The sequence below is a fragment of the Lithobates pipiens genome, unplaced genomic scaffold (assembly GCF_037356315.1).
Source record: "Lithobates pipiens isolate NorthernLeopardFrog02 unplaced genomic scaffold, aLitPip1_a1.2 Scaffold_18, whole genome shotgun sequence".
Classification (NCBI taxonomy): Eukaryota; Metazoa; Chordata; class Amphibia; order Anura; family Ranidae; genus Lithobates; species Lithobates pipiens.
In genome coordinates, this window is record NW_027507758.1 from 107116293 (window position 1) to 107141174 (window position 24882).

General features: G+C 39.9%; 1 protein-coding gene and 1 pseudogene across 2 annotated transcripts in view; both read left to right on the forward strand.

The window, feature by feature from the left end:
- Positions 1–24882, forward strand: part of WDPCP (WD repeat containing planar cell polarity effector) — a 547580-nt gene that overhangs the window by 306551 nt on the left and 216147 nt on the right. For both annotated transcript variants that reach the window (XM_077485980.1, XM_077485981.1), the window contains exon 13: positions 15494–15557. In XM_077485980.1, the coding sequence (XP_077342106.1) occupies positions 15494–15557 (64 nt within the window). The remainder of the gene's footprint in view (positions 1–15493; positions 15558–24882) is intronic.
- LOC143989403 (long-chain specific acyl-CoA dehydrogenase, mitochondrial pseudogene) lies at positions 16784–17992 on the forward strand (annotated as a pseudogene).

The window sequence follows — 24882 nt, forward strand, 5'->3', positions numbered from 1 at the left end:
TAAATCACCAGAACAAGGAAAGGGGCGCCTCTCAGAATATATCAAAACACTTTATTAAATAGAACAATAGCCACTCACATGTAAATAAGGGACTTTCGGTGCATCACTGGGATGAACAGGAGGAACTATAAGTAGCAGAAGGTTCTTTTCGCTGACAGGAAGCAGCACATCAAATCCCAGGCATGTGGAGGGCAGTGAGTCATCAAATCCTGGCGTAAGTTTACCACTGTAGTGTCGGACCTCTTGTTTGGTCACCGCTAAGATGGGGGACAGCCGTGCAGTGTTGAAGTCAAAATGAGACTTGGATTGCAAACAGCGTGGCACAGTGTGATGACGTCACAATAATGCAATGTGTTTCTGAGTGTGCCTGCTATGAGTGGTACGGTAGCTGCGCTCCTTTGTCAAGCATCTCACCAGGACCAGATGGCTTGCACCTGAGGGTACTTAGGGAACTCATTCAAGTAATTGCCAGTCTACTGACTGGAATGGTACTAGTTGATTGGAGAAAAGCCAATGTAGCACCAATATTTAAAAAAGGGCCAAAATACTTCAAGTTGCATCGAAATCGCAGCAAAATTGGGGCAAAATTGCACAAATTTTCTCAAAATGCAGCTCACATTCTCTCCTTCTTTAATGGGATAATAATTAAGCTGCTTTGCTGGTGATACTGATGGAGTTATTTATTGCAAACAAATTTTCAAAGGCTTTTTTTTTCAGTGATATCAAAAATAATATTATTATGCTTTTTTTATTTTTTATTTTGTATTTGGGCAAGTTACCACAACACCATTATCCTGTGGTTTTTAAGATCAAAGATACATGAATGTTGATGTCCCTTGTTAATTTGAAATTGTATTTTTTAAAATATAACTGCCTACTCCCAAAATGTAATTTGAAGTAAACCACATAGCCAAGTATTATTCACCACAATTTTTTTTTATTGTGCATTAAAAAAAGAAAACAAATAAAATTAGACATGCTGCAACCCTTTTACTATATGGTAGCTAAGTCTGATGTCAGGGGTCGCAAGCTTCATGAGCTGGCAATAAGCCTTACCCTTGGCTGCGATGTTTGTTGCACTGGCAATTTGATGCTGTGATCATTATTGTACCATGTATTCTCCCGTACTCCATATTGCAAATGCTATGTTCTCTTTCTTTTTTTTTTTTGTTGTTGCTCTCTTATTTTTGTTCTTTTTTTGAAATCAATAAAATTGTCAGTTTTCAAAAAATTAGACATGGTATCTGCCAATAGAACTTAACCAAAAAGTGCATTTTATGCATCCAAAAATATAGACAATATTCCAAATCAAATCATTATTCAACCAAAAAAATGATGTCAAAGCAATAACACCAAGGCCAATAATAAATAACATGTTATCTTCTCCGATTCTGCAACATGGCTGGTTGATGAATGGCCATTCAGAAACAAACTGAAAAGCACGAATCACACACTCACCAAACTTCTACTAACACGAAATTAGCAGAAGGAGCCCATAGGGTGGTGCTAAAGAGCAGAAAAACAACGTAATACGTCACTACATTCATAATTGCTGGCCAACAATTGTGTGGCTGTGTGTATGCAAGACAAATTTGGGGCTTTGGACAAAATTCCACGGTTTTGTTGGCCAACAATCCGATCGTGTGTATGAGGCTTAAGTCCGTCGGGTTCAATATTGAGTTGGCCCACCCTTTGCAGCTATAACAGCTTCAACTCTTCTGGGAAGGCTGTCCACAAGGTTTAGGAGAGTGTATTTGGAAATGTTTGCTCATTCTTCCCAGAAGCGCATTTGCAAGGTCAGGCAGTTGGATGAGAAGGCCTGGCTTGCAGTCTCTGCTCAAATTCATCCCAAATACTTTTGGTAATATTGTGTATCTTAGAGCTTACCAGTTTTTAAATATGAAAGCTGGATTTGTTTAACTTTTTTAGTTTTTTTCTTTTTTCTTTTCTCCTGGTGATCCAGCCAGTATCACACTGCCTGTTCTGCATCTGTATCTAAGGAGGAGCAACGTTATCACTCTAGGATAGGAAGTGTGTTAGGATGACAGACCATCGCCATAACATAGAGGAACAGTGTTCTGTAGTTCACAGAGGTGACCTATGCAAGGCTGATAAGATGCTTGAGATAATGCTGCACAGTGCACACGTTCACTGGATTTCTGTTAGGATATTTATTTATAGTTATTTTTCTTTTTTTTGCGCTTTAATCAAATATAACAAACTGCTTTTAATAATTAAAAGACCAAAATGGAGCACATAAGAGTCATTCATTGTTAGAATTGACATACCTTTAAGGCTATATGTACATGGGTGCACTGGGAACAGCAGTGTGCATGCTGCTTTGAGCAAAAAGCTGCTTACAGCCTCCTTCATCCATTCATGTCTATGGCCAGCTGTATGCAAGTCTAGGACATCCAGGAAAACCTAAAAATACATGCTGCAAAGGCAAAGCGCTCATGTGCATGCAGCCTAAATTGCAGTATGGGAAAGTGAGATAATCTAGCTATACTGTCTTCAAGGTATAGCTGAACAAAATTTCAAAATGTATGGCAGCTTAAAGCAATCACGTAAATTAAATGCATAGTTAGCTACTTAAAAAATATTCGGGTGGTTTGTCTGCCGCCACCCCCTCCCCAGCTGGAGCACCATTGGCAGCCGGGGAGGGGGGGTGGCAAACAAACCACCTGAACCCACCCCCACCCCGTGGGTGGTACTCGCGCAGTCCGGCTCTCAATCAGCGCAGATGCAGAGCACTGAGAGATCGCTCTGGGCTTCCATCTCCTGAGTCCCGGATCTTCCTGTACATCCTACCCCCTGCCCCAGCTTTTCCTCTCAGCCAATCGTGCTCTTCCCGCTTCCTGATTGGCCAGGAGGAGAAGCAGGAGAACAATAGCGAATATTAATTTGCTATTGTCACACAACTGGGTGGGCTCTGCGCCCCTAGCCCACCCTTTTTTTGAAGCCATTTAGAGCCTCAGGCTCTATCATGTGCTTCAAAATAAAAATAAAAACCCCATTGGAATCCATGCGTCTGAAGTCCTGCATGTAGATTAGGGGGCCAGATGCATAGATTGTGGGGCTGTACCCCTGCCCCTGCATTATGGGCCACCACTGAGTATAGATGTTAAACCATGCCTCCGTATAGTTCACAATTAAGCAGATGTCATGTAGGAGAAAAGGAAAAAATTCCAATGGTCCAGTAACCAAACAACCAAAATGTATTTAAAACTAAAAGAGTCGCTCATATCAAAAACAATTCATGCGTTTTTAGCATAAAACCACATCAGGTGCTTTATCTGGGTTTGATCTCACCACCAGCGGACATTCGTTGTTTCCGTCCTGGTGTCTCCTCTGATCGCTGTGTAGCCACAGTGATCACTACTAGCAACACTGGGTGGATACTTCTGAAGGGACATTGTTTTGAACTTTCTGCACTTGTTTTCATTGCTATTTTGTATATCACAGCACTACTTGTAAAGTGAATCACGGAGACTATAATTTTTATGTATATTTGTATTGTCCGGTGGCAGCAGTGGAACCAATTTTTTTTTTAACTCTCAGCACACAGATAATTGGGATAGGTTTATATAGAGATAGTTATTTGATCTTTAACGCTGAGTTTTTTCTTACGTATAGTTAGTTAGCTACTTGCCTGGAGTTCAGCTTTAAACCTAGTGCCTGAGTGAGGTTAACTGTGCTGCAGTATGGTCCTGCCGCAGGCCTGAAAATCTTCCAGCAGATGGCACACGTGAGCACCTAACTACAGCTAGTAGAGGATTTGAGAGGAGAGAGATCAGGGGGTAAGCGGCAGTTGTTGGATCACTACAGCTTGCAACACAAACCTCTCCCTCTTATGTACATGTTTGAGTTTTATCCTAGTCTGTAACTTCAATGCCAACAGTTTCTTCCAGACATTCAGCAATGTTTTTCATAATTTTCAAAGTCTGCATACCATCCTTACAGCCCTGTGGTCTATAAGTACATTATTGCTCGCCAGGTCCTGTCAGAAGAATAGCAAAGCAAAAAGATGCAAACCTGATTCAGACTTTAAATTCATTTTGTCTAATTTATACTGTGCTCCCCTTTGTTTGGCAGTTACGGGATCAATATTTTACTCAGCGGATATAGCATGAATATAATTTATGGCACAGTACTGCAATCAATTCTAATCTATTTTAGGTTTGTGTTATAATGACTATAATATTGGCAGTTATTTCAATAAGTACAAAAAGGAGATTTATTGATTTAATATAATGCTAGTTATTGTTTAAATAAACGTTATTTCTATTATTAACTGTCACGAAACATCCAATCATTACATTTTATCAAATATTGTTAATTGATAAATGGTAATGGTTACCAAGTTTTGTGACCATAACAAATATAAGTTTTCATTTACTGTATATATAGGGAAAAGTGATACTTTTTATTAAAACTTCACTCCTATGTCACATACAGCTATGCGATGACCTTAAAGCAGTGGTTCTCAACCTTGCTAGTGCCGTGACCCCTTGATAAAATTTCCCAAGTTGTGGAGACCCCTAACAGTAAAATTATTTTGTAGCGTGGGTTGTCAGCACCCAAGGCAAGACAAGTAATTTGCACCCCCAGCCCACGGACATTTAGCACTCCTTGAGTCCCTTCCACTCATGCAGTATTAAAACCCCTTATGGTACATTTTAGGATGTACCACTCTTTCTCGTTGTTCTCCTTTATTTCCCTTTTATCTCTCTCTATCCTAATTTATTGTTTTTTCCTCCATCCCTCTCTCTAGTCACCTCTCTTGTTCTCTTATTCTTTCTCTCCCTTTTTCTTTGTCCCCCACCCCCCTCTTTTTGCTCTCCCTTACATGTATTCTCTTTTTTTATTCCTTCTCTTACTCCTTGGTGGGGGGAGTTCTGATCAGCCAACTTAGGTGCTCTTGATCAAGGTCATCTACTGACCTGAGAACTGTAGTGAGGACTTTTAATGGCAACTATAATCACAGGTAGTGTTACTCACTGTGTCTGTGACTTTGTGGTGTCTTGCAGCAGTGACACCTATGTTGAAATCAGCAAATGGGGTCTCCTCCAACCCCTCCCACTTCACATTCCTCACCAGTCAGCTGACCACTAGTCTGCCCCCAGCCTTGCCGTGAACTGAATGTGTGGCGGTGGGCTCCAGAAACATCCCAGCTGGGTCGCCCCGGGCTCCAGGGGCAACCCTGCTGGGCGGCCGCAAAAAGGCTGGGAGAGTAGTGCGGGCTTCAGGAACAGCCTAGGATTCGGTGACCCCTTGGAAATCATCATTCAACCCCCGAGGGGGCCCTGACCCCCAGATTGAGAACCACTGCTTTAAAGTATACAGTATATATACAAAAAGATACAAATAGTTATATGTATATTTTAACCACTTAAGGACTGAGCCTATTTCTGATATTTGGTGTTTACAAGTTAAAAACAGTTTTTTTTGCTAGAAAATTACTTAGAACCCCCAAACATTATCTATTTTATGTAAAATTATATATTTTTTTCTAACACCATGGAGAATAAAATGGCGGTCATTACAATACTTTCTGTCACACCGTATTTGCCCAGCGGTCTTACAAGTGCACTTTTTTTTCGAAAAAATACACTTTTTTGAATAAAAAAATAAGACATGTCACGCTTCAAAATTGCACCCACTCGTGGAATGGCGACAAACTTTTAGCCAGAAAAATCTTCATAGGCGACGTTTAAAAAATTCTACTGGTTGAATGTTTAGACTTATAGACTAGGGCTAGAATTATTGCTCTCGCTCTACCAATCGCGACGATACCACACGTGTGGTTTGAACACCATTTTCATATGCGGTGCGGGCTCTGCTCACATACGTGTTCGCTTCTGCACACGAGCTCGATGCGACGGGCACGTTTAAAAGGTTTTCTTTCTTATTTATTTTACCTTTTATTTTATTTTTTTACACTGTTCTTTTACAAAAAAATAATTGTCACTTTTATTCCTATTACAAGGAATGTAAACATCCCTTATAATATAAAAAAAAGTAGGACCTCTTAAATATGAGATCTGGGGTGAAAAAGACCTCAGATCTCATATTTACCCTAAAATAATAAATAAAAATTTTATGGCATTTGAAAAAAAAAAGTCCCTTTAAGAGCTATGGGCAAAAGTGATGTTTTGACGTCGCTTCCACCCTGCATTGGTATGGAGATGGGTCGGGGCCATCTTCCCCTCACTCGTCTCCATGGCAAGCCAGGGACAAGACATGATCACCTCTGCTGCTACCGCCGGCTCCGGTAAGCAGCGGAGAGCAGCGGAGAGCACCAGAGAGCGCCAGGAGGGGTTGGCCCTCTCCCGCCGCTGATAAAAGTGATCACGTGGCGAATCTGCTGCAGAGACCACTTTTATCTTAAAGTGGACCGCCCGCTGAAGAAGAGGATACCAGGGTTATGGCAGCTAGCTGTTGCCATAACAACCGTATTCCTCTTTAAATTAGCAACGTAAAACGAACGCAGGCGTCCCCGAAGTGGTTAAAGATGGTTTGCATGTTGGGATTATTTTTCATTTTATATCTTTTATGTTGAGCAGATTTCTCTTATGTACAAGGTAGCTTGCCTGTGTATACATCTTAGTGAGTGAACAAAGGTACACTGTGGTTGATTTACTAAAGGCAAATAGACTGTGCACTTTGCAGAGTGCAGTTGCTCCAGGGCTTAGTAAATGAGGTAAAGCTTCACTTTGCAAAGAGTACCCAATCCTGTCCAAGGAAAAAAAAACAAAAAAAATAGCATTTTTTCTTGCACATGATTGGATGATGGAAGTCAGCAGAGCTCCTGCTCATTTACTAAGCTCCGGAGCAACTGCATTTGCGGAGTACACCTGCACTTTGCAAAGTGCAAAGTCTGTTTGCCTTTAGTAAATCAGTCGTACTGCCTTTAAATAGGTAGGATAGTAAGGGACCAATGTATGTGCATCCACCTGCACTGGAGAATCAGTAAATTGTATAGGCTCATCTTTAATTGTATTGTAAATGTCTCCTTTTAAAGTGCTGCACAAACTTTCTTTACTTTAAAAATCCACAGTAATAATAATAATACTGTAAAGTTTGGTAAAGAAATCTGGAATGGAAGAAGGCTGACTGATGTCTAGGGTGATGTTGGAAAGATGTTATTCAGTGTGAAGAAGTCAACGTACTTGGCCATGGCACAAATCTGGAAAAGTCTCTTCCAACCCACAGCTGTTGATGAGGTCCGTGCTGACAGCAAAATGTAAACAGGAGACACGCTGGCATTTGAGAACGGAAAAATAAACAGCATGGGGAAACAAGCCCCCCCCCCCCCCCAAGCCATGCCATGCCTTTCAGGTCTTGTATGGATTTTAAGGGGGACCCCATGCCAAAATTAACAAAACATAGTATGGTGCCCCCCTTTACCTTTATCTGAGCATGCAGTCTGCAAGCCAGGAAAGGTGGGGGGGAGTTGAGAAACCCCCCCCCCCATCCTGAGCCATATTAGACCATATGCCCTCAACATTTCCCCTCTTCCCTCAAAGCACATTGCCCCCTACTAAAATACAGCATTACTTCATAAAATTTCTCATGCGGTAGTTTAGTAATGTTTTTTACTGAACTGCAAAAAAAGTGTGAAAACCGCTATTTTACCGCAGTTCTTAAAGCGGTAGATACTGTTTTATGAATTGAGCCCACAATTTCAAAATCAAGTTTTCTGTTAGGGTGAAGGTTAGTACCTCTGTCAGATTTGCATTGCTGCTTGTGTCCCTATTTTTATCACGCTAAAGGAGTTTTATCCATTCACATAATTGAACAAATCCCCTGCATTTTTCATGTGTGGCAAAAAAATGGAAAGCATGAAGGCATGGATATGAACAATCCTCATGTTTTCTCAACCTATGCATGCTGTATACAGCTGTAGCAAATTGTGCAAATGTCTTCTTTCTAATATATCATAACTTAGCAATTTTTGCCTGTAGCCTTAAAATTCACACATCACAGTTGTGTGTGTGTATGTGTGTTATTAAGGCATTATTAATGATCATTTAAAGGGGGGGCGAGCAGCGCTAGCAAGAAACAATAGCCTTAAGCATGTAAAGCCTGACAACATTTGTTTTTTGGCTCTCAAATGTTGCTGTAAGGGATCCGTGTTTAGCACCAGTCTGATAAATTATCTTGGTCATTGCAGTGAACCCTAATGGAATTTATTGTATCATCAGGATAATTGCGAGTTCTGATCTTTATCTTCTTTTATGACATGTTGTTGGGATCATAGATGTTTGTAAATCTGAATCATATTATTTTGTGAGTTGTGTTCTGATGTGTTCTTGTTCCTGGCGTACTCATGATTCTGTCAGTCCAGGTTACACACCAGTGTACGTACTTGTGTGGCAGAGGATATGCACAAGGTGACAATAGAAAAAGATTTGAAAACTTTTATACAGGAGTATTTCTTGGGTAGATTGGCTACTTGGCTCCTGCCACCATCCAGCCATATGTTCACTGCAATGACCAAGAAAGTACAAAGAAGATTACAATCGCTTCAATCTAATTTGCTCCTGAAATCTTTTAATTTAAAATTGAATATACATGTAAAAATAAATATGTTCTTCTTTTGAGGTTTGCTGTGAACATTTTTTATTTTTTTTGGTGCGCCGCAAAGCAAGACAAAAAAGTTTGAGAAAAACTGGTATACACCGTACATGTGATAATAGGCAGAAAATAAAAACACTGTAGAAAATAGCATTAGTTGATTAAGGGCTTGCTGACACTTTGTTTTTTGAGCTGCGTTGATTTGGATAGATTAACGCAGGCTCAATGCAAAGCCACATAGAAGACAATTGTTGTGGCCTGCTCACATCATACATGTGCAGTGGTGTGTCTTACATAAAAATGCACCATGTCTGATTGTATGTCACCACAGCAAATCACAATGTGCTGCTGGGTGGCATTGAGTTAAAGGAAAATTGTGACACTTCAATAAAGATAAAAAGTAAACGCTACCCTTACCAAATGTCCACCAGCATGCACACGCTTTAGTAAACAAGGGTTTTATAATATTTATTGAACAGTTATAATTTATGCTTTCTTTTGGGAAAATGGCTAAATCAGAGTGTTTAGTTACGTTTTAATGTAATTTCAAAAGTTTAACTACAAGTACCAGAAGAATGGCTTAATGTGGGTTTTAAGGTGCTCTTATAACTACTTCAAAATCTCCAAAAAAGGGATATTAAATAAAATAGTACATGTTTATTCATGTATTGTGAAAAAAAACTGTACAGATTCATTACCATTCTCCAAAGGTTCAAAAGAATCACGTTATAAACAATTCACCCCCTTCAAGAATCTACCACAAAACGAGTCACCCCTCTTGCTCAATACAAATATGTATCAATTAATCCAGGGGTTTGATTCCTTTAACTTTTACAGGAGTTTCCTTCTTCAATGTATTTCACAAATCAAGCTTCATTGGGAGAGCAAGGAAAGGAAGACACTGAATGTGTTGGCCAATTATACACATTACTCATTGTATACGTGGCTCACAGTATTCCTCATGTCCCCCATTTATTCACATACAAGAAGGGAGGGATAAAGAAAAATCCCTCTGGGATAACGGCAGTTGTATGCGGCGACTGGCGTGCACAAAGATTTTATGTTCTATTATTTTGTGTTGTTATCAGTGCCAATGCTGGTATGCTTGCACAGCCATCCAAATAAATATTAGGGGAACGAATCATCTTCCCCTAAGGGACTTAGGTGGTTGAAAACTAGTCTAATCAGAAGACTTTTTTGAGATTTTAGTGCGATTTTTAAATGTTTTTACAGTTAAAAAATACATTTATATGTATGGATCAGTACATTAGATCGGAAAGAGAGATATTTAAGATAAGATGGATTTGGTTTGAAAAGAGGGACAATCCATACACATAGGGAACAAATAGGAGCTACTGTATACAGAGCCTTATTAAATGAAAGCCCTTTACACAGGAGCCGAATATGGGCCGAAATCAGCTGGTACGGTAGATTTGGCCCGTGTGTACAGGCCCTTGATTGACAGAAGCCGATCTCACAGCCTTCTTCTGTCAAATGAGCATGCTGCAACCAACAGCCCATCACCGATTGTTCAGCACTGTCAGCCAATGGCTGTACTACCATCAAATAGTTAGTACAGAGACCTCCTCATGAGCTGCTCGGTTTTTTTTTGTTCAACAAAACTTACTGTGTGTGTCAGTTTGTTAAATGTCATTCAATTAGGCTTGAGATCTACTTTAAAGTGTATGTAAACCCTGACAGTGGTCTTCTCTGATTTGCTTCATTTTGGTCTGGTAAATATACCATTGTTACATCTGTGCAGGAAGCAAAAAAACATACCCGTGGGTCCTAGCAGAAATTCAGTGAGCTTTGAACTTTCCATGCATTCTGCAGTATTGTTACTAGCCTTGCCCAATTTACATTTATGAACAAGAGAACACCTTCCCACTATGTTATGAAGAGAGGAAGTATTGTTTACTCTTCTAGGCTGACAATACCACTCCTCCGTAGATAAATTACAGTGAGTCAGTGTTGTCTCCTTAGAACACGACGAGTGTTTCTGGCCGGATCACCTGGTGCAAATAAGAAGATAAAGCCTCTATGTTGAGTAAACCTATATGATTCCTCTAAACAGTTATGATTTTTGAGACAAAATATGTGTAAAGTCCACCACAGGCTTTTATTGTTACTGAGTAGAGGATCAGTTGCAGTAAACGCAAAATAATGTCTCAGGTCTTATTCATGTAGCTGTGTGCGTTTTTACTGTTATATCTATATCTGGAATCCCCTACTGTATAAAAGGCATTCAACTAAAGAGGGAGAGAAAGCCTCTGGTAAACAAGTCCATGATCCAGGCAATGCATCGTTAAACTTAATGCCTCTACTGCCACTTCTTTTTTGTTCCCTTCTTGACATGTTTGTACCAAGTGAGCAGCTGATCTTGGTTTTAACAGGGATTTCCCTTATCTTCTTTAAGAGATTTCATGGTTTTGAGATTTACCCTTCCACGGATGCATTTTTCAAAAAGGAAAGATACTTTCAACAAAGACCCAAGACTGTTCTGGAGACAAGTACTGTATGTAGTGTTACTACTTAAAAGACATTTAGGCAGAAACACATAGAAAAAGTGCAGAACTGAGGCAGCATCTGGTTTGCTGTCTTTGTAGAGTAGCTCTTATTCTGACTATTATTTACCAACGTTTCTAATAAGGCAATAAAAATATACTGTATATATACTGATAATCAAGTGAGAAACCATCTCTCTCTGTACTTATTGCCCATATCAGTGCTTCTATTAGTCTTTGAACAACATTTGTCTGTGGTTTATCACATAGGAACTGAGAATGGAAGGTGTTGGGAGGTTTTGTCCACCCATGGGCAGCTTAAAGAGGACCTGTCTGATATAACATAGAGTACAGTTAATCAACCAGTAATATATGAATGCCTAGGGCACTTCTGACACAGGGGTTACCTTTACTTGTTCAGAAAAAATGTATAGTCTAATTAAAAAGCAGAATATTATTTTTAAATTGAGTAGATGCTGCCATCAGCTCCATAAAAATCAATGTTTGTACTTGGTAAAAAACTATTTGTTTTCCCATAAATGGTTGTACATTTTAAAATAGTGTTATGATGTCATTTAAAATTTAGCCATTTATTGGCAAAAATTTGTAAAGCCACTCTCACCACTTTGCCTAACCTCACGATAACTGTCACTTTAAAAAGAAATAGCCTGCAGCCCCACTTTTATGCTTTTATAGCCAAATCCTGTGCTGTTATAGACTCAGATATTACACAACGAACTTGGCTACTTTCATCTGATCACTTACAATGTCAAATGTTAGGAAAAAAACCTTTCGCAATTTTCAACATTTTGTCATGTTACAACCAAAAACATAAATGTCTTTTTATTTGGATTTTATGTGATAGACCAACACAAAGTGGCACATAATTGTGAAGTGGAAGGAAAATGACAAATGATTTTCAGAATGTTTTACAAATAAATATGTGAAAAGTTTGGCGTATTTTTTAATCAACACCCCCCCCCCCCCCCCCCCGAGTCAATACTTTGTAGAACCCCTTTTTCTGCAATTACAGATGCAAGTCTTTTGGGTATGTCTCTACCAGCTTTGCACATCTAGAGAGTGACATTTTTTGCTCAGTATTCTTTGCAAAATAGCTCAAGCTCTGTCAGATTGGATGGAGAGCATCTGTGGACAGCAATTTGCAAGTCTTGCCACAGTCTTGCCACATATTTAGGTCTGGACTTTCTAACACATGAATATGCTTTGATCTAAACCATTCCATTGTAGCTCTGGCTGAAGCGGGGGTCGTTGTCCTGCTGGTAAGGTGACCCTACGCCCCAGTCCCAAGTCTTTTGCAGACTTTAATAGGTTTTCTTCTAAGATTGCCCTGCATTTGGCTATATCCATATTTCTATCAACTCTGACCAGCTTCCCTGTCCCTGCTGAAGAAAAGCATCCCCACAACATGATGCTGCCACTGCCATGTTTCACGATGGGGAGGGTGTGTTCAGGATGATGTGCAGTGTTCGTTTTGTACCACACATAGCGTTTTGCTTTTAGACCAAAAAATACAAGTTTTGTCTCATCTGACCAGAGCACCTTCTTCCATATGTTTGCTGTGTCCTCCACATGGCTTCTCGCAAACTGCAAACATGACTTTGTTCTGTGGACAGATTCTCCCACCTGAGCTGTGGATCTCTGCATCTTATGCAGAGTTACCATGGGCCACTTGGCTGCTTCTCTGATTATTGCTCTTCTTGCCTGGCCTGTCAGTTTGGGTAGACCGTGTCTTGGTAGGTTTGCAGTTTTGCCCTACTCTTTTAATTTTTGGCTGATGGATTGAACAGTTTTCTGTGAGATGTTCAAAGCTTGGGATATTTTTTATAACCCAACCCTGCTTTAAACTTCTCCACAACTTTATCCCTGACCTGTCTGGTGTGTTCCTTAGCCTTCATGATGCTGTTTGTTCACTAGGGTTCTCTAATAAACCTCTAAGGGCTTCACAGAACATCTGTATTTATACCAAGATTAAATTACACACAGGGGAATTCTACATTTTAGTTAGGGGTATCAGAGTAAAGAGGGCTGAAAACAAATGCATGCCACACTTTTCACATATTTATTTAAAAAAAATTGAAAACCATTTATTATTTTCTTCCACTTCTCAATTATGTGCCACTTTGTGTTGGTCTATCACCTAAAATACCAATAAAATCCATTTACATTTTTGGTTGTAACATGACAAAATGTTGAAAATTTCAATGGGTATGAATAATTTTTCAAGGCACTGTATATTTACTCTATATTGCTAAAAGTATTGGGACGCCTGCCTGAACTTTAATGCCATCCTAGTCTTAGTGCATAGGGTTAACTTCTGAGTTGACCCACCCTTTCCAGCTTGGAAGAATGGGCAAACATTCCCATAGACACACTCCTAAACCTTGTGGACAGCTTTCCAGAAGAGCTTTCCAGAAGAGTTGAAGCTGTTATAACTGCAAAAGGTGGGACAACTCAATATTCAACCTTATGGACTAAGACTGGGATACCATTAAAATTCATGTGTGTGTAAAGGCAGATGTAACAATACTTTTGGCAATATAGTGTAAATATTTACAGTATATATACACCTTTTATATGTTTCTTAGGAAAAGGGGTCATGGCTGACTGCAAGCATTTCAGGGGGAGTCTGTCCAGTAGAAAGGACAGGCTAAAGCATGGTATACATGTTCAGTTTTTATTTTTTTCAACCATACGGTTAAAAAAAGGCTGACAGATCCCCACATCAACACACTTGATGTGTAATGCTTGGATCTCTCCTGCTGAGCTATTGTATTCTGACAGGGGGGCTCCCTTTCCATCAGAAAACACATATCAGCGCTACAGCCATTGAGTGAAAACACTGATTGACTGCTGGGTTTCTAGCAGCACCATACAACAGAAGCCAGTCATTAAATCAGCTTCTGTTAAACAGAAGCTGATCTAATGGATCATACGGACCAAAAGTCAGTAGAGCCAGATGTTTTTCGGTTCTTGTATACCCTTTGGTAGTACAAACAATGTCAGCACAAGTACAAACAGGGCTGATTATAGAAAATGCAGCTCATGTGAGAGAGAACATGTAAACATGTATAACAAAGGTGTTAGCTTAATTTAGCTGCATGAGTAGGAATGCATTTTAAGGAATGGCTCTGTGATATCATAAAACGTTGTTTCATCGAGGGAAATAAAATGATTATTATTTTACATCAGCAGTCAAGGAAATGGTCATAATTATGGCATGGATTTATTGAAATGTAAACGGTAGGGAGTAAAACAAAGAATTGTCATGGCAAGCTACTTATATTTCAGTCATGGGATCATAAAGTAATTTCTTTGTAATTGATAGTCTTTTCATTTTCAAATGCAACAGATTATATAAAAATTTTAGAACAAGGATTAAGAGAAAAAGGATAGAGGAAAACAACTTTTTTTTATCCTTTTGTTTCTTTTGTAAAGAAGTTAGAGCCCAGTACACACAGGCAGAATGTCAGGAGACATTTGCCGGTTCAAAAAAAAAAACGTCCGGCATTCTTCCCGTGTGTTTGCGATCTGTCCGACAGAAGCCAGCAATTTGGCAGCTGACCGACTCCCAATCAGCGCTCTTAGCCAATGGCAGAGATCGCTGATCGGAGTGTTCTGGGGGGAGGGGGGGCGTCCCCCTCAGCTCAGTGGGGGAGATTGCTGGAATAACCTTGCATGGTTAGTACAGTGTCTCCGTCTGGAGCTGTCAGTTTTTTTTCATGCAACCTCATAGGGTTAGTGTGTGTTGGTGTGTGCCTGGCTTAAGCTTCATACATCACAGCTGCTTCTACTGGAGTGGTTAAAGTAAACCTTTTCTTACAGATAAATACACAGGCTGCCATTTCTTATCCCCTTTGGATAATCCTAGTTGTCTGCCTGTTAACCTGATCCTTTGACAGCCTTACTTTCTTCATCTCTGACTCTCATCAAGCATTCAGCTTAGCAAAGTATGAGATTAGTTAGAAGTTCTTATTTTCATATTTCTGGGTCATAAACTAGTATTAAATTAAAAGGTTTAAATGACAGCCAGGCAGCAAGCAATTCCAGAAGGAGATGCTAGCAATGCCCATCCCCATATTTTTCTAATGATGGGTTTCCTCTAAAAGTTGTGCAATATAACCACATTTTTTGAAAAATATGCAAATGTCACAAGCATAAGGCACATTAGGTGCTCATAGCCATACCCCATGAAGCATTATCTTGGTTAAAAATATATACCTGCATTATTGCAAACAAAAGTTCTCAAATTATTTTAGAAGAGATGCAGCTCAAAACAGTTTTCAGAAAAGGTTTACTTCAAAGCGTTGCATTTTTTAGACTGATTAACTATCTGTCCTTTGTATATACTGTAATTCTGAAATATTAACAAAATTCTCCTTCATTTACAGGCACCAGAGATTTGAAAAGGCATTCCTGCTTGCAGTAGATATTGGTGCCCGTGACCTTTTCATGGTACTTTTAAATTAATAATTTTTTGCAGTTTTTATATTTGAATTTGTTAAAATGTATCTGTTCACAACTAACAAACTGCTAAACGTTAACTCCATCGAAAACTGATATAGAAACGGTTGTGTTAAATGCTCATTAGCATCTTACATCTTTAAACATCACCCACTCCCACAAGGACACAGCACTGGCTATACATAGGCCAGCTTTCAGAAGAGTTAATAAGGATTTATTGGAAATAAAGTTACTTATTTAACTTTTTCATGGCTGTGGCCATTGGGTGTAAGCTATCTTATAAGGGCTGACAAGAAATGTTAATGGTGTCTAACAGTGTACTCCCTGTGCCTAGGCACTCTTCTGTGTTGAACCTCATAACTATATAGCTGCAGTATGAGATCATCAAAGTTAGTTGGAGTGGCCTCCAACTGCTAGTCTCACAAGACTTGGAGTAATATTTGGGGATGTCGGTACTGTGCTGCTCACTGCTGCCCTTGCTGGAAATAAAACTGTAACTGAGGACAAGGATCTGCTTCTTTAATCTGAACTTTCTCTGTTTCTGAGCTTTCTGAACCTCTCCTGCTGCTTGATTATTCCCTTATGGGTCATTAGATCCCAAATCATCAGAGGGGTAGCTTTGACACGAAACAAAGCCCTCTACCAAGATTGCCAGCTCCACACAAGTTTCACTTAGCTTTGTGCATGTGATGAAAATTCACTTTGCAAGGAATTCCCAATCACTGCAGTGAAAATATAAAACAAAGTATTTTTGCTGGCACGGGGATGGATGATGGAAGTCTGAAAAGCTTTACCTCATTCCCTAAGCTAAGGAAAGTTTCCTTGCTGAGTGAACAGCCCATTTGTCTTTAGTAAATCAATCTCATGGTGGGAAACAAGTCAGTAATGAAGAGAAAAAAAGTTGCAGAGAGCCTACAGTCAATACTGGTGATTAATCATTTGCCCTTTTTTATGGGCACAACTTTCAATACCAGTCTTCATTAATATTTCAGTAGTTCATTTGTGGTAGAATCCCGTTCCACATTTCACATTATGTCTTTTCAAAACTCAATGTCTGTGTGGAGAACCAACAGTAGACAACATGATTGTTGAGAAATCCACATCTTCCTTTTATGTTACTAGGGTGGATTACAAAGTGAAAGTTGAACAGCTGGTATACTTTACGGTCAACTTTACAGTTAAATTTAATAGTATACATAGACCTTCAATACTCAACAATGGCTGCCCACTTCGGACTTCTAGGGAGATCACTGCAGCGGCTCAACAGCTCTGCCAGACTTTCAGAGAGAGCATTCGAATATTTTTCCAACAAGAGGTGGCGCCCTACCATGCAGAGTGGGAGAAGCTGGACAGGTGAGCTGGGAATTGTTTGAGAAGGCTGGCCAGCAGGGTCTCCTTGGTGCCTCTATTCCAAAAGAGCATGGTGGCATTGGTGGTGATATCCTATCATCTGCTGTTGTGTGGAAAGAATAGATGTATGTGAATTGTACAGGGCCTGGCTTCAGTCTTCACTCCGATATCATCATGCTTATATTTTACAATATGGCCGCAAGAGCCAGATACAGAAATATATTTCACAGACGGCAACTGGTAAATGTATAGGAGCCATTACAATGACAGCCAGGAGCTGGAAATGATCTGCAGGATGTGCTGACTAATGGCAAGAAGTACAGAAGGGATTGGATTTTGAAGGGTAGAAAGGCATTTATTTAAAATGGATGGATGAGCGATGTAGTAATTTTCGTTGCTGTCACAAACCGTGAGGCTTGTACCCCTGCTCATGGCATCAGTCTCTTCCTCGTGGGTAATGGCGCTAAAGATTTTGTTAAAGGACGTAAACTAGAAAAAATTGGCTTGAAGGCACAGGATACAGCAGAATTGTTCTTTGAAAATGTCCGACTTCCCGCTGATGTCTTATTGGGAGAAGAAAATAAAGGTTTCTACTACCTAATGGCAGAGCTTCCTCGGGAGCGATTATTGATTTTAGATATGGCCATAGCTGTGAGTTCATGTTTGAGGAAAACCGGAACTATATCAGGCAAAGGAAGGTGTTTGGAAAGACTATGGCACACTACAGACTGTTCAGCACAAGCTGGCAGAGATGAAAACACAGATCTGTGTGTCTCCAGCTTCATGCGGAAAAACGCCTGGACTCTGCCACTGCTTCCATGGCAAAATACTGGGCATCTGACCTCCAAAACAGCATAGCCACTGAAGGTGTTCAACTCCATGGAGGCTGGGGCTACATGTGGGAATATCCTATTGCAAAAGCCTACGTGGATTCTCGAGTACAGCCAATCTATGGTGGCACCAATGAGATTATGAAGGAGCGTATTTCAAGAGATATTGTAAAGGACAAATGCGCTTCCTATGTAGACCCAACACCAAATGCCTATAACATATGTGAAATGTTTTGTCCAAATTGACAACTTTTTGATACTGACTCATTTGAGAGATCGTTGCCTGTGTATAAGACCTCATTCACACAGGCGCATTTAAGTGTACACCTGTGTGAGGGCTGTGTTTTAGCTATAGGGTCTTGTGATTAATGCATGTGGCCTTGGAACCCTGCAGATGCCTCTGTTTAGTCTCCTTCACATTGCTCTGAGTATACTACATGTCCCATTTAGGACTATTTGATGATTATAATACGTGGGAGTAACCTCAGACCTTTAAGGTTGGCTAACAACTGCCCCATCTTTTGCCATGATCTGTTTATCTTATCACCATTGTTTTTTGGCTGGGGCTTTATTATTTTAAAGCTGACCATAGATGGTTCAAAATTCTGCCGATTCAGCAGGAATCAGACAAATTTCAATCCATCTATATGCAGGCTGGTTGTTCTTGTACTGAAGTCAATCAATTGATTGACTACAGTACAACCAGTCTGTTGTTTTATTTTTTATTTGGTGCCTGCCAGTGGCTATAGCCACCAACAGTGATCAGTGTATTCTAATAGCTGGGAAACCTTCTGCTATCAGAATAGGAAAGAAAATTTTATAATGTATGGCCTGCCTAGGTGTCTAACTAATTATTGTTTTTTGAATGTACACTTTGTCTGAACTAAGTTAAATTTTCCAATAAATTTTCATAAAGTAAAACAAAAAACTTTACAGTTAAATTTAGTTTACAGTTACATTTACTTTAAGTTTCAAGGAAGGTAGCATTTAAATTAAATTTTAGGTTTTAATGACAGTATCCATCTATTGCCTTAGTTCCCAAATGTCTTAACTGGTTCCCAACCAGCTGCCGCAGTTTTGCTGCAGCAGAATGGCACGGGTAGGCAAAACGGCTTCACCTTACATCGGCTGTGACGATCAGATTTGTTTCGGAACCCAACCTGGACCTGCTGATCGGTTCTGACAAATGAAAGTGATGTCATCTCCCTCTCTGGAATTCTTTTCCATTCCAGAGAGAAGACATCCAAACATGAGTTGCACCAACTCTACACTGACACAGTACAAATAGGCACACATTTCACTCCCCGATCGCCCCCCAGTTAATCCCTTCAATCCCTGTCACTTTGTCACCCAGTGCAGTGTTCATATTTTTCTTTGATCACTGTATTGGGGTCATTTGTGACACTAATCAGTATTAGGGTACTTAATAGTAGGCCCAGATAGGTCTAGGGATCACCCCCTGTCACCAGTGATCATCTTATTAGTGTCTGTATATGTATTCCAAATGGCTCTGCTGAATGCTTATGTGCTATACAAAGCTTCGGGACAAACTGGATCCTTCCTTAAATTCCAGGAAGAGATCATCACAGCCCTTCTGTTTCCAGACGGTACTGTGGCCCAATTTCCCAATCCAAATGCAGTGAGCCGGCTGCATGAGAGGCATTTTCCGTATGTCCTCCCCGATACCCCTACCCAAATAAATCCCCAGAGAAGATGTCGTGACTGTAGAAAACGTGGATATAGGCATGACACCCACTTTTATTGTCCTTCCTGTCCTGATCAACCTGGTCTTTGCATTGGTGAATGTTTTGAACGCTCCAACACACCAATGGAGTATTAGCGTAGGGTACAGCATTGCATAGTCCTAAGGAACACACAGGGTCTCCAAAGATGAGATGGCCATCACGTTTTATATCTATTATTACTTTATTTTTACTATTTTTTATTGTATTTGTTTTGCAGGTATGGTATGTCTTACTGTTATAATGTAATGTTACTTTATTTTATTGTTAACCATCATTTGGTTAGCAGGTACACCATTCAGCTGCAGCACTGGTTTATTTATTCTTACAGCAACAGCGTTTGGTCCCATGATATGTAAAGCCATGACTCCAGTGCTGTAGGAGGTGATTTCATGACCATAGTTAAAAAAAAGAGCATATATGTCCGAAGCATGGGGGTAGGGGTGGAGGAGCGATTTGCTCCTAACATTAGGAGCGGATTGCCCCAAGCTTCGGCATATATTTCTTAGGCACAGATTGCGTTAAAAAATCAAGTTGTTTTATTAAGTTTAATGTTTTATCATTACCATTGTTTGCTTTTCAGGTATGCCATTCAGCTGCAGCACTGATGTATTTATCTTGACAGCAGCAGCATTTGCTGTCAGGATACAAAAATCAGCGACTCCAGCGCTGTAGGAGGTGATTTCACCACCATACTTAAAAAAAACAAAAAAACACGGTGCACGTATGCCCATCATTAGAAGTGGGTTGATGAAGGGTGGTATTCTAATGGTGGGCATACCCACCGATCAGTCTCTTTTTTTATTTTTTTTAGTTCAGCCCACAGGCTGCATGAAAAGAAGAACATTAATATATATGCCCAACATGGACTAGCAACTTACTGGTATGTTGCTGGATTTTGAGTGGTTATACCAGAATGATGCCTGCAGGTTTAGGTATCATTCTTTTCAGCCAGCGGTCAGGTTTCATTTAAAATCAATCCTAGCAGCTAATTAGACTCTAGACTGCTTTTACAAGCAGTGGGAGGGAACGTCCCCCCTCCCACCATCTTCCATGGTTTTCTCTGGCTCTCCTGTCCCTACATGGAACCCGAGAATGCAGCCGATGGTTTCGCCAGCTGACCATAGAGCTGATCGGAGACCAGAATGGCTCCAGTCATCTCTATGGCCTAAGAAACCGGAAGCTACAAGCATTTCATGACTTGGGTTTCGCCGGATATAAACAGCGCCATTGTAAAATTAGGAAAACATGTAGTTTGTTGCCGCAATGTTAAAGTATGTCGTGTTTGGTATCCATGTTCTTGCTAAGATTATCTTTTTTATTTCATCAAACATTTGGGCAATATAGTGTGTTTTAGTGCATTAAATTTAAAAAAAGGTTTTTTTTCCAAAAAATTGCATTTGAAAAATTGCTGCACAAATCCTGTGTGAAAAAAAATTGCACCATTTTAATCTGTATGGCCTTTGCTTTAAAAAAAATATATATATAATGTTTGGGGGTTCAAAGTCATTTTCTAGCAAAAAAATACATTTTTTCATGTAAACAAAAAGCGTCAGGGCTTTGTCTTCAAGTGGTTAGAAGAGTGGGTGATGTGTGACATAAGCGTCTATTGTTGTGAATAAAATGCCAGGACAATTCAACCCCCCCCCCCCCCCCAAATGACCCATTTTTGGAAAGTGGAAACCCCAAGCTATTTGCCCATGTTGAGTCCATGGAATATTTTATATTTTGCCACAAGTTTCGGGAAAATTAGCAACTTTTTTTTTTGCACTAGGTTGTCACTAAATGATATATTGCTCAAACATGCCATGGGCATGTGTGAAATTACACCCCAAAATACATTCTGCTGCTTCTCCTGAGTACGGGGATACCTCATTTGTGAGGCTTTTTGCGAGCCTAGCCGCGTACAGGACCCCGAAAACAAACCACCGCCTGCATGCTAAGGGCATAAAACGGTGATTTCACTTCCTGACTACCTATCACAGTTTCGGAGGGCATGGAATGTCAAGATAGCACAAAACCCCCACAAAGGACCCCATTTTGGAAAGTAGACACTTAAAACTATTTGCTGAGAGGCATGTTGTGTCCATGGAATATTTTATATTTTGCCACAGGTTATGGGAAAATTACAATTTATTTTGTTTTATTATTATTTTTTTACACAAAGTTGTCACTGAATGATATATTGTTCAAATACGGCGTGGTTATATGTGGAATTACACCCCAAAATACATTCTGTATGCAGATACCACAAGTGTGAGACTTTTTGGGAGCCTAGCCGTGTACAGGACCCCAAAAACCAAGCACCGCCCTTCAGGCTTTCTAAAGGCGTAAAATTGTGATAGATAGTGAGGCTAGGCTCCCAAAAAGTCTCACACATTTGGTATTCCCATAGCAGCAGAATGTATTTTGGGGTATAATTTCACATATGCCCATGGCATGTTTGAGCAATATATCATTTAGTGACAACTTTGTAATTTTTTTTTTTCAATCACTTGTGACAAAAAAAATAATTCAATGGGCTCAACATGACTCTCAGCAATTACCTTGGGTGTCTACTTTTCAAAATGGAGTCATATGGGGGGATTGTACTGCCCTGCCATTTTAGCACCTCAAGAAATGAGATAGGCAGTCATAAATTAAAAGCTGTGTAAATTCCAGAAAATGTACCCTCCTTTGTAGACGCTATAACTTTTGCACAAACCAATAAATATACGCTTATTGACATTTTTTTTTTACCAAAGACATGTGGCTGAATACATTTTGAACTAAATGTATGACTAAAATTGAGTTTATTAAATTTTTTTGTAACAACAAGTAGAAAATATAATTTTTGTTTAAAATTTTTGGTCTTTTTCCATTTATATCGCAAAAAATAAAAATTGCAGAGGCAATCAAATACCATAAAAAGAAAGCTCTATTTATGGGGAAAAAAGGACGCAAATTTAGTTTGGGTACAGCATTACATGACTGCGCAATTACCAGTTAAATCAGCGCAGGGCCAAATTGTAAAAAGTGCTATGGTCATTGAACAGCCAAATTTTCCGGGGGCTGAAGTGGTTAATACACCATGTTCTCCTAAATATTGTTTTAGTCTACAGCATTGTTCCATGGAAACAGCTGATACACTTTACAGTCATCAAAATATAGTGCCCCAGCTGTTAGGCATTTAAAAATGTTCCAAGGTGTCTATTTAACACTGTTCAAGAGTGACTTTCTGTAGACTTCTGCTGGTACTTTTAAGAAGAACAATGTTCCAACATGGACCTCTAGAAGTTTTACATTTCTTCCCCTCTTTGTCCCTCCCACCAAATTAGCTACAAAAGTCAAATTAACCATTTCTTTAAAGTCATGTGGAGAAAGACCCACATGGGGCTCTTGTTTAGGAGGACACCATTGCATAATGTCCTAGCATGTATGAATGGATAGGCCATCAGTGTGTCTCCTTCGCACCCAGCATGTTCCTGTTATGCAGCCAACTGTACAGGCTTGTGAATAACAATAGGCTCTAAATCATTACAAAACCTCTTCAGGAATGTATTTGCTTTCCTCTTTTACATAATGAACACATTATAGCTTTAATGGAGTTATTGACAGTGGATGCTAATAATGTTTATCCTCTAAAGTCACTTGACCCACTGGATTGATCTGGCAGTTTAAATTATTAGTTAAGTTTTACTAGGAATCTTTGCTTTCAAGGGCTTAAAAATTACTCACTAATTGCATGAAAGAATCACAGTGGAAACCAATCTGATATTTTATTTTTTAAAGCAGTAACTGCCAAAGTACTCTTCATTCTTTATTTAATCACTGGATACAATGTGATTTCAGCATATTTTTATGCCAACTGTGTTTGAAACTGAAATTGTGTGCACTTCTGCCAGTATTTGGGCTTTCTTTAAAACTGTCATGTTTTTTGCTTACTTTCTCAAAGTGCTATCTGTGCAAATACGTTATTTAGATAAAAGAAAGACTATGACGTTCAATGGCTATAAATGCTGCACCTTTAATATTATGTTTACCCGAGATAATGTTTGATAAGCCTTTACATTTCACATATTGTATTATGTTGTAGATCAGACTAGATTATCCTTCTAGATATCTTATGCCAGACATGTTGCAGTTATCATAACTCCAAAATGACTTCTTAAATAAAAAACAGTTACACTGGTTTGTTTGGCCAATCGAGAGACAGTTAATTGCAATCACTGTGCATGAGGACCTATTCACCATTTTCCCTTTTGCTGCAATAAAACACATCCATTTTACTGCTTAAAACTGCATAAAAAGCTGAAATCTCATTAATTCATATGTGCCAGTTCACATTTGCACACTGCAGTTTAAAAATAAACATCATGCTGCATTTTTTTACATTTACATGGATTAAAGCAGTATTAAACCCAAAAGCAAACATTTATTATATTAAATTTTTCCAATTCTTAGCCCTTGTACACACGGTCGGACATTCCCACAGAAAAGGTCTGAACGGACCGTGTTGTCGGATAATCCGACGGTGTGTGGGCTCCATTGGACTTTTTCCGTCGGAATGTCCGACCAACAAAGTTTGAGAGCTGGATATAAAATTTTCCGACAACATGATCCGAGTTTGTAGAGAATTCCGATTGGACAAAGTGGCACACACGCTCAGATCAAATTACGAGACCAAAGCTATTGGCTACTAGCCTGAACGTAGCCCCGTCCTAATGAACGAACATCATCATGTTCCGAACGATCGGATTTTCCAACAACTTTGTCCGACCGTGTGTGTGCATCACCAGTTTCGGACAAAAAAAATCAGATGGATTTTGTGGTCAGAATTTCCGACCATGTGTACAATGGCTTAGAAGCAATGACAGCATTAGTTTCCCTTTTTAGGCATTCATTCTTTTTCATCTGGCAATCCAGACAGCGAGTCTGTTGTCTTTCAACAGAAAAGCTCTCTTGTAGGTACAGGGGTAAGATAGACCATTTAACTAGTTGCTGACCGCCGGCCGTCAAATGACGGCCAGGCGGCGCACCTATTGTGGCGGGAGGCCGTCATATGACGGCCTCCCGTTTAAACAGGGAAAGCGCGCGATCGAGCGCGCGCATCCCTGTTTCTTCGGTGGCGGCGTGTCACAGAGACATCGCTCGCCACCGAAGGGGGTGAACAGCCATTCGTTATGGCTGCTTACCACGTGATCGGGCGTGATGAAATCACGGGCGATCACAGATGGTCACACCCCGAACGTGCACGGCGCATGCGCGCGAGCACGCTGCACGTGCACGTCGGTGGCGGCGTGTTCCCCGGGAACACTGCTCGTCACCGACGCTGGTAAACAGCCATTGGCCGGCTGTTTACCCACGTGATCGGCTGTGATCCTTTCACAGCCGATCACAAAAATGTAAACAAAC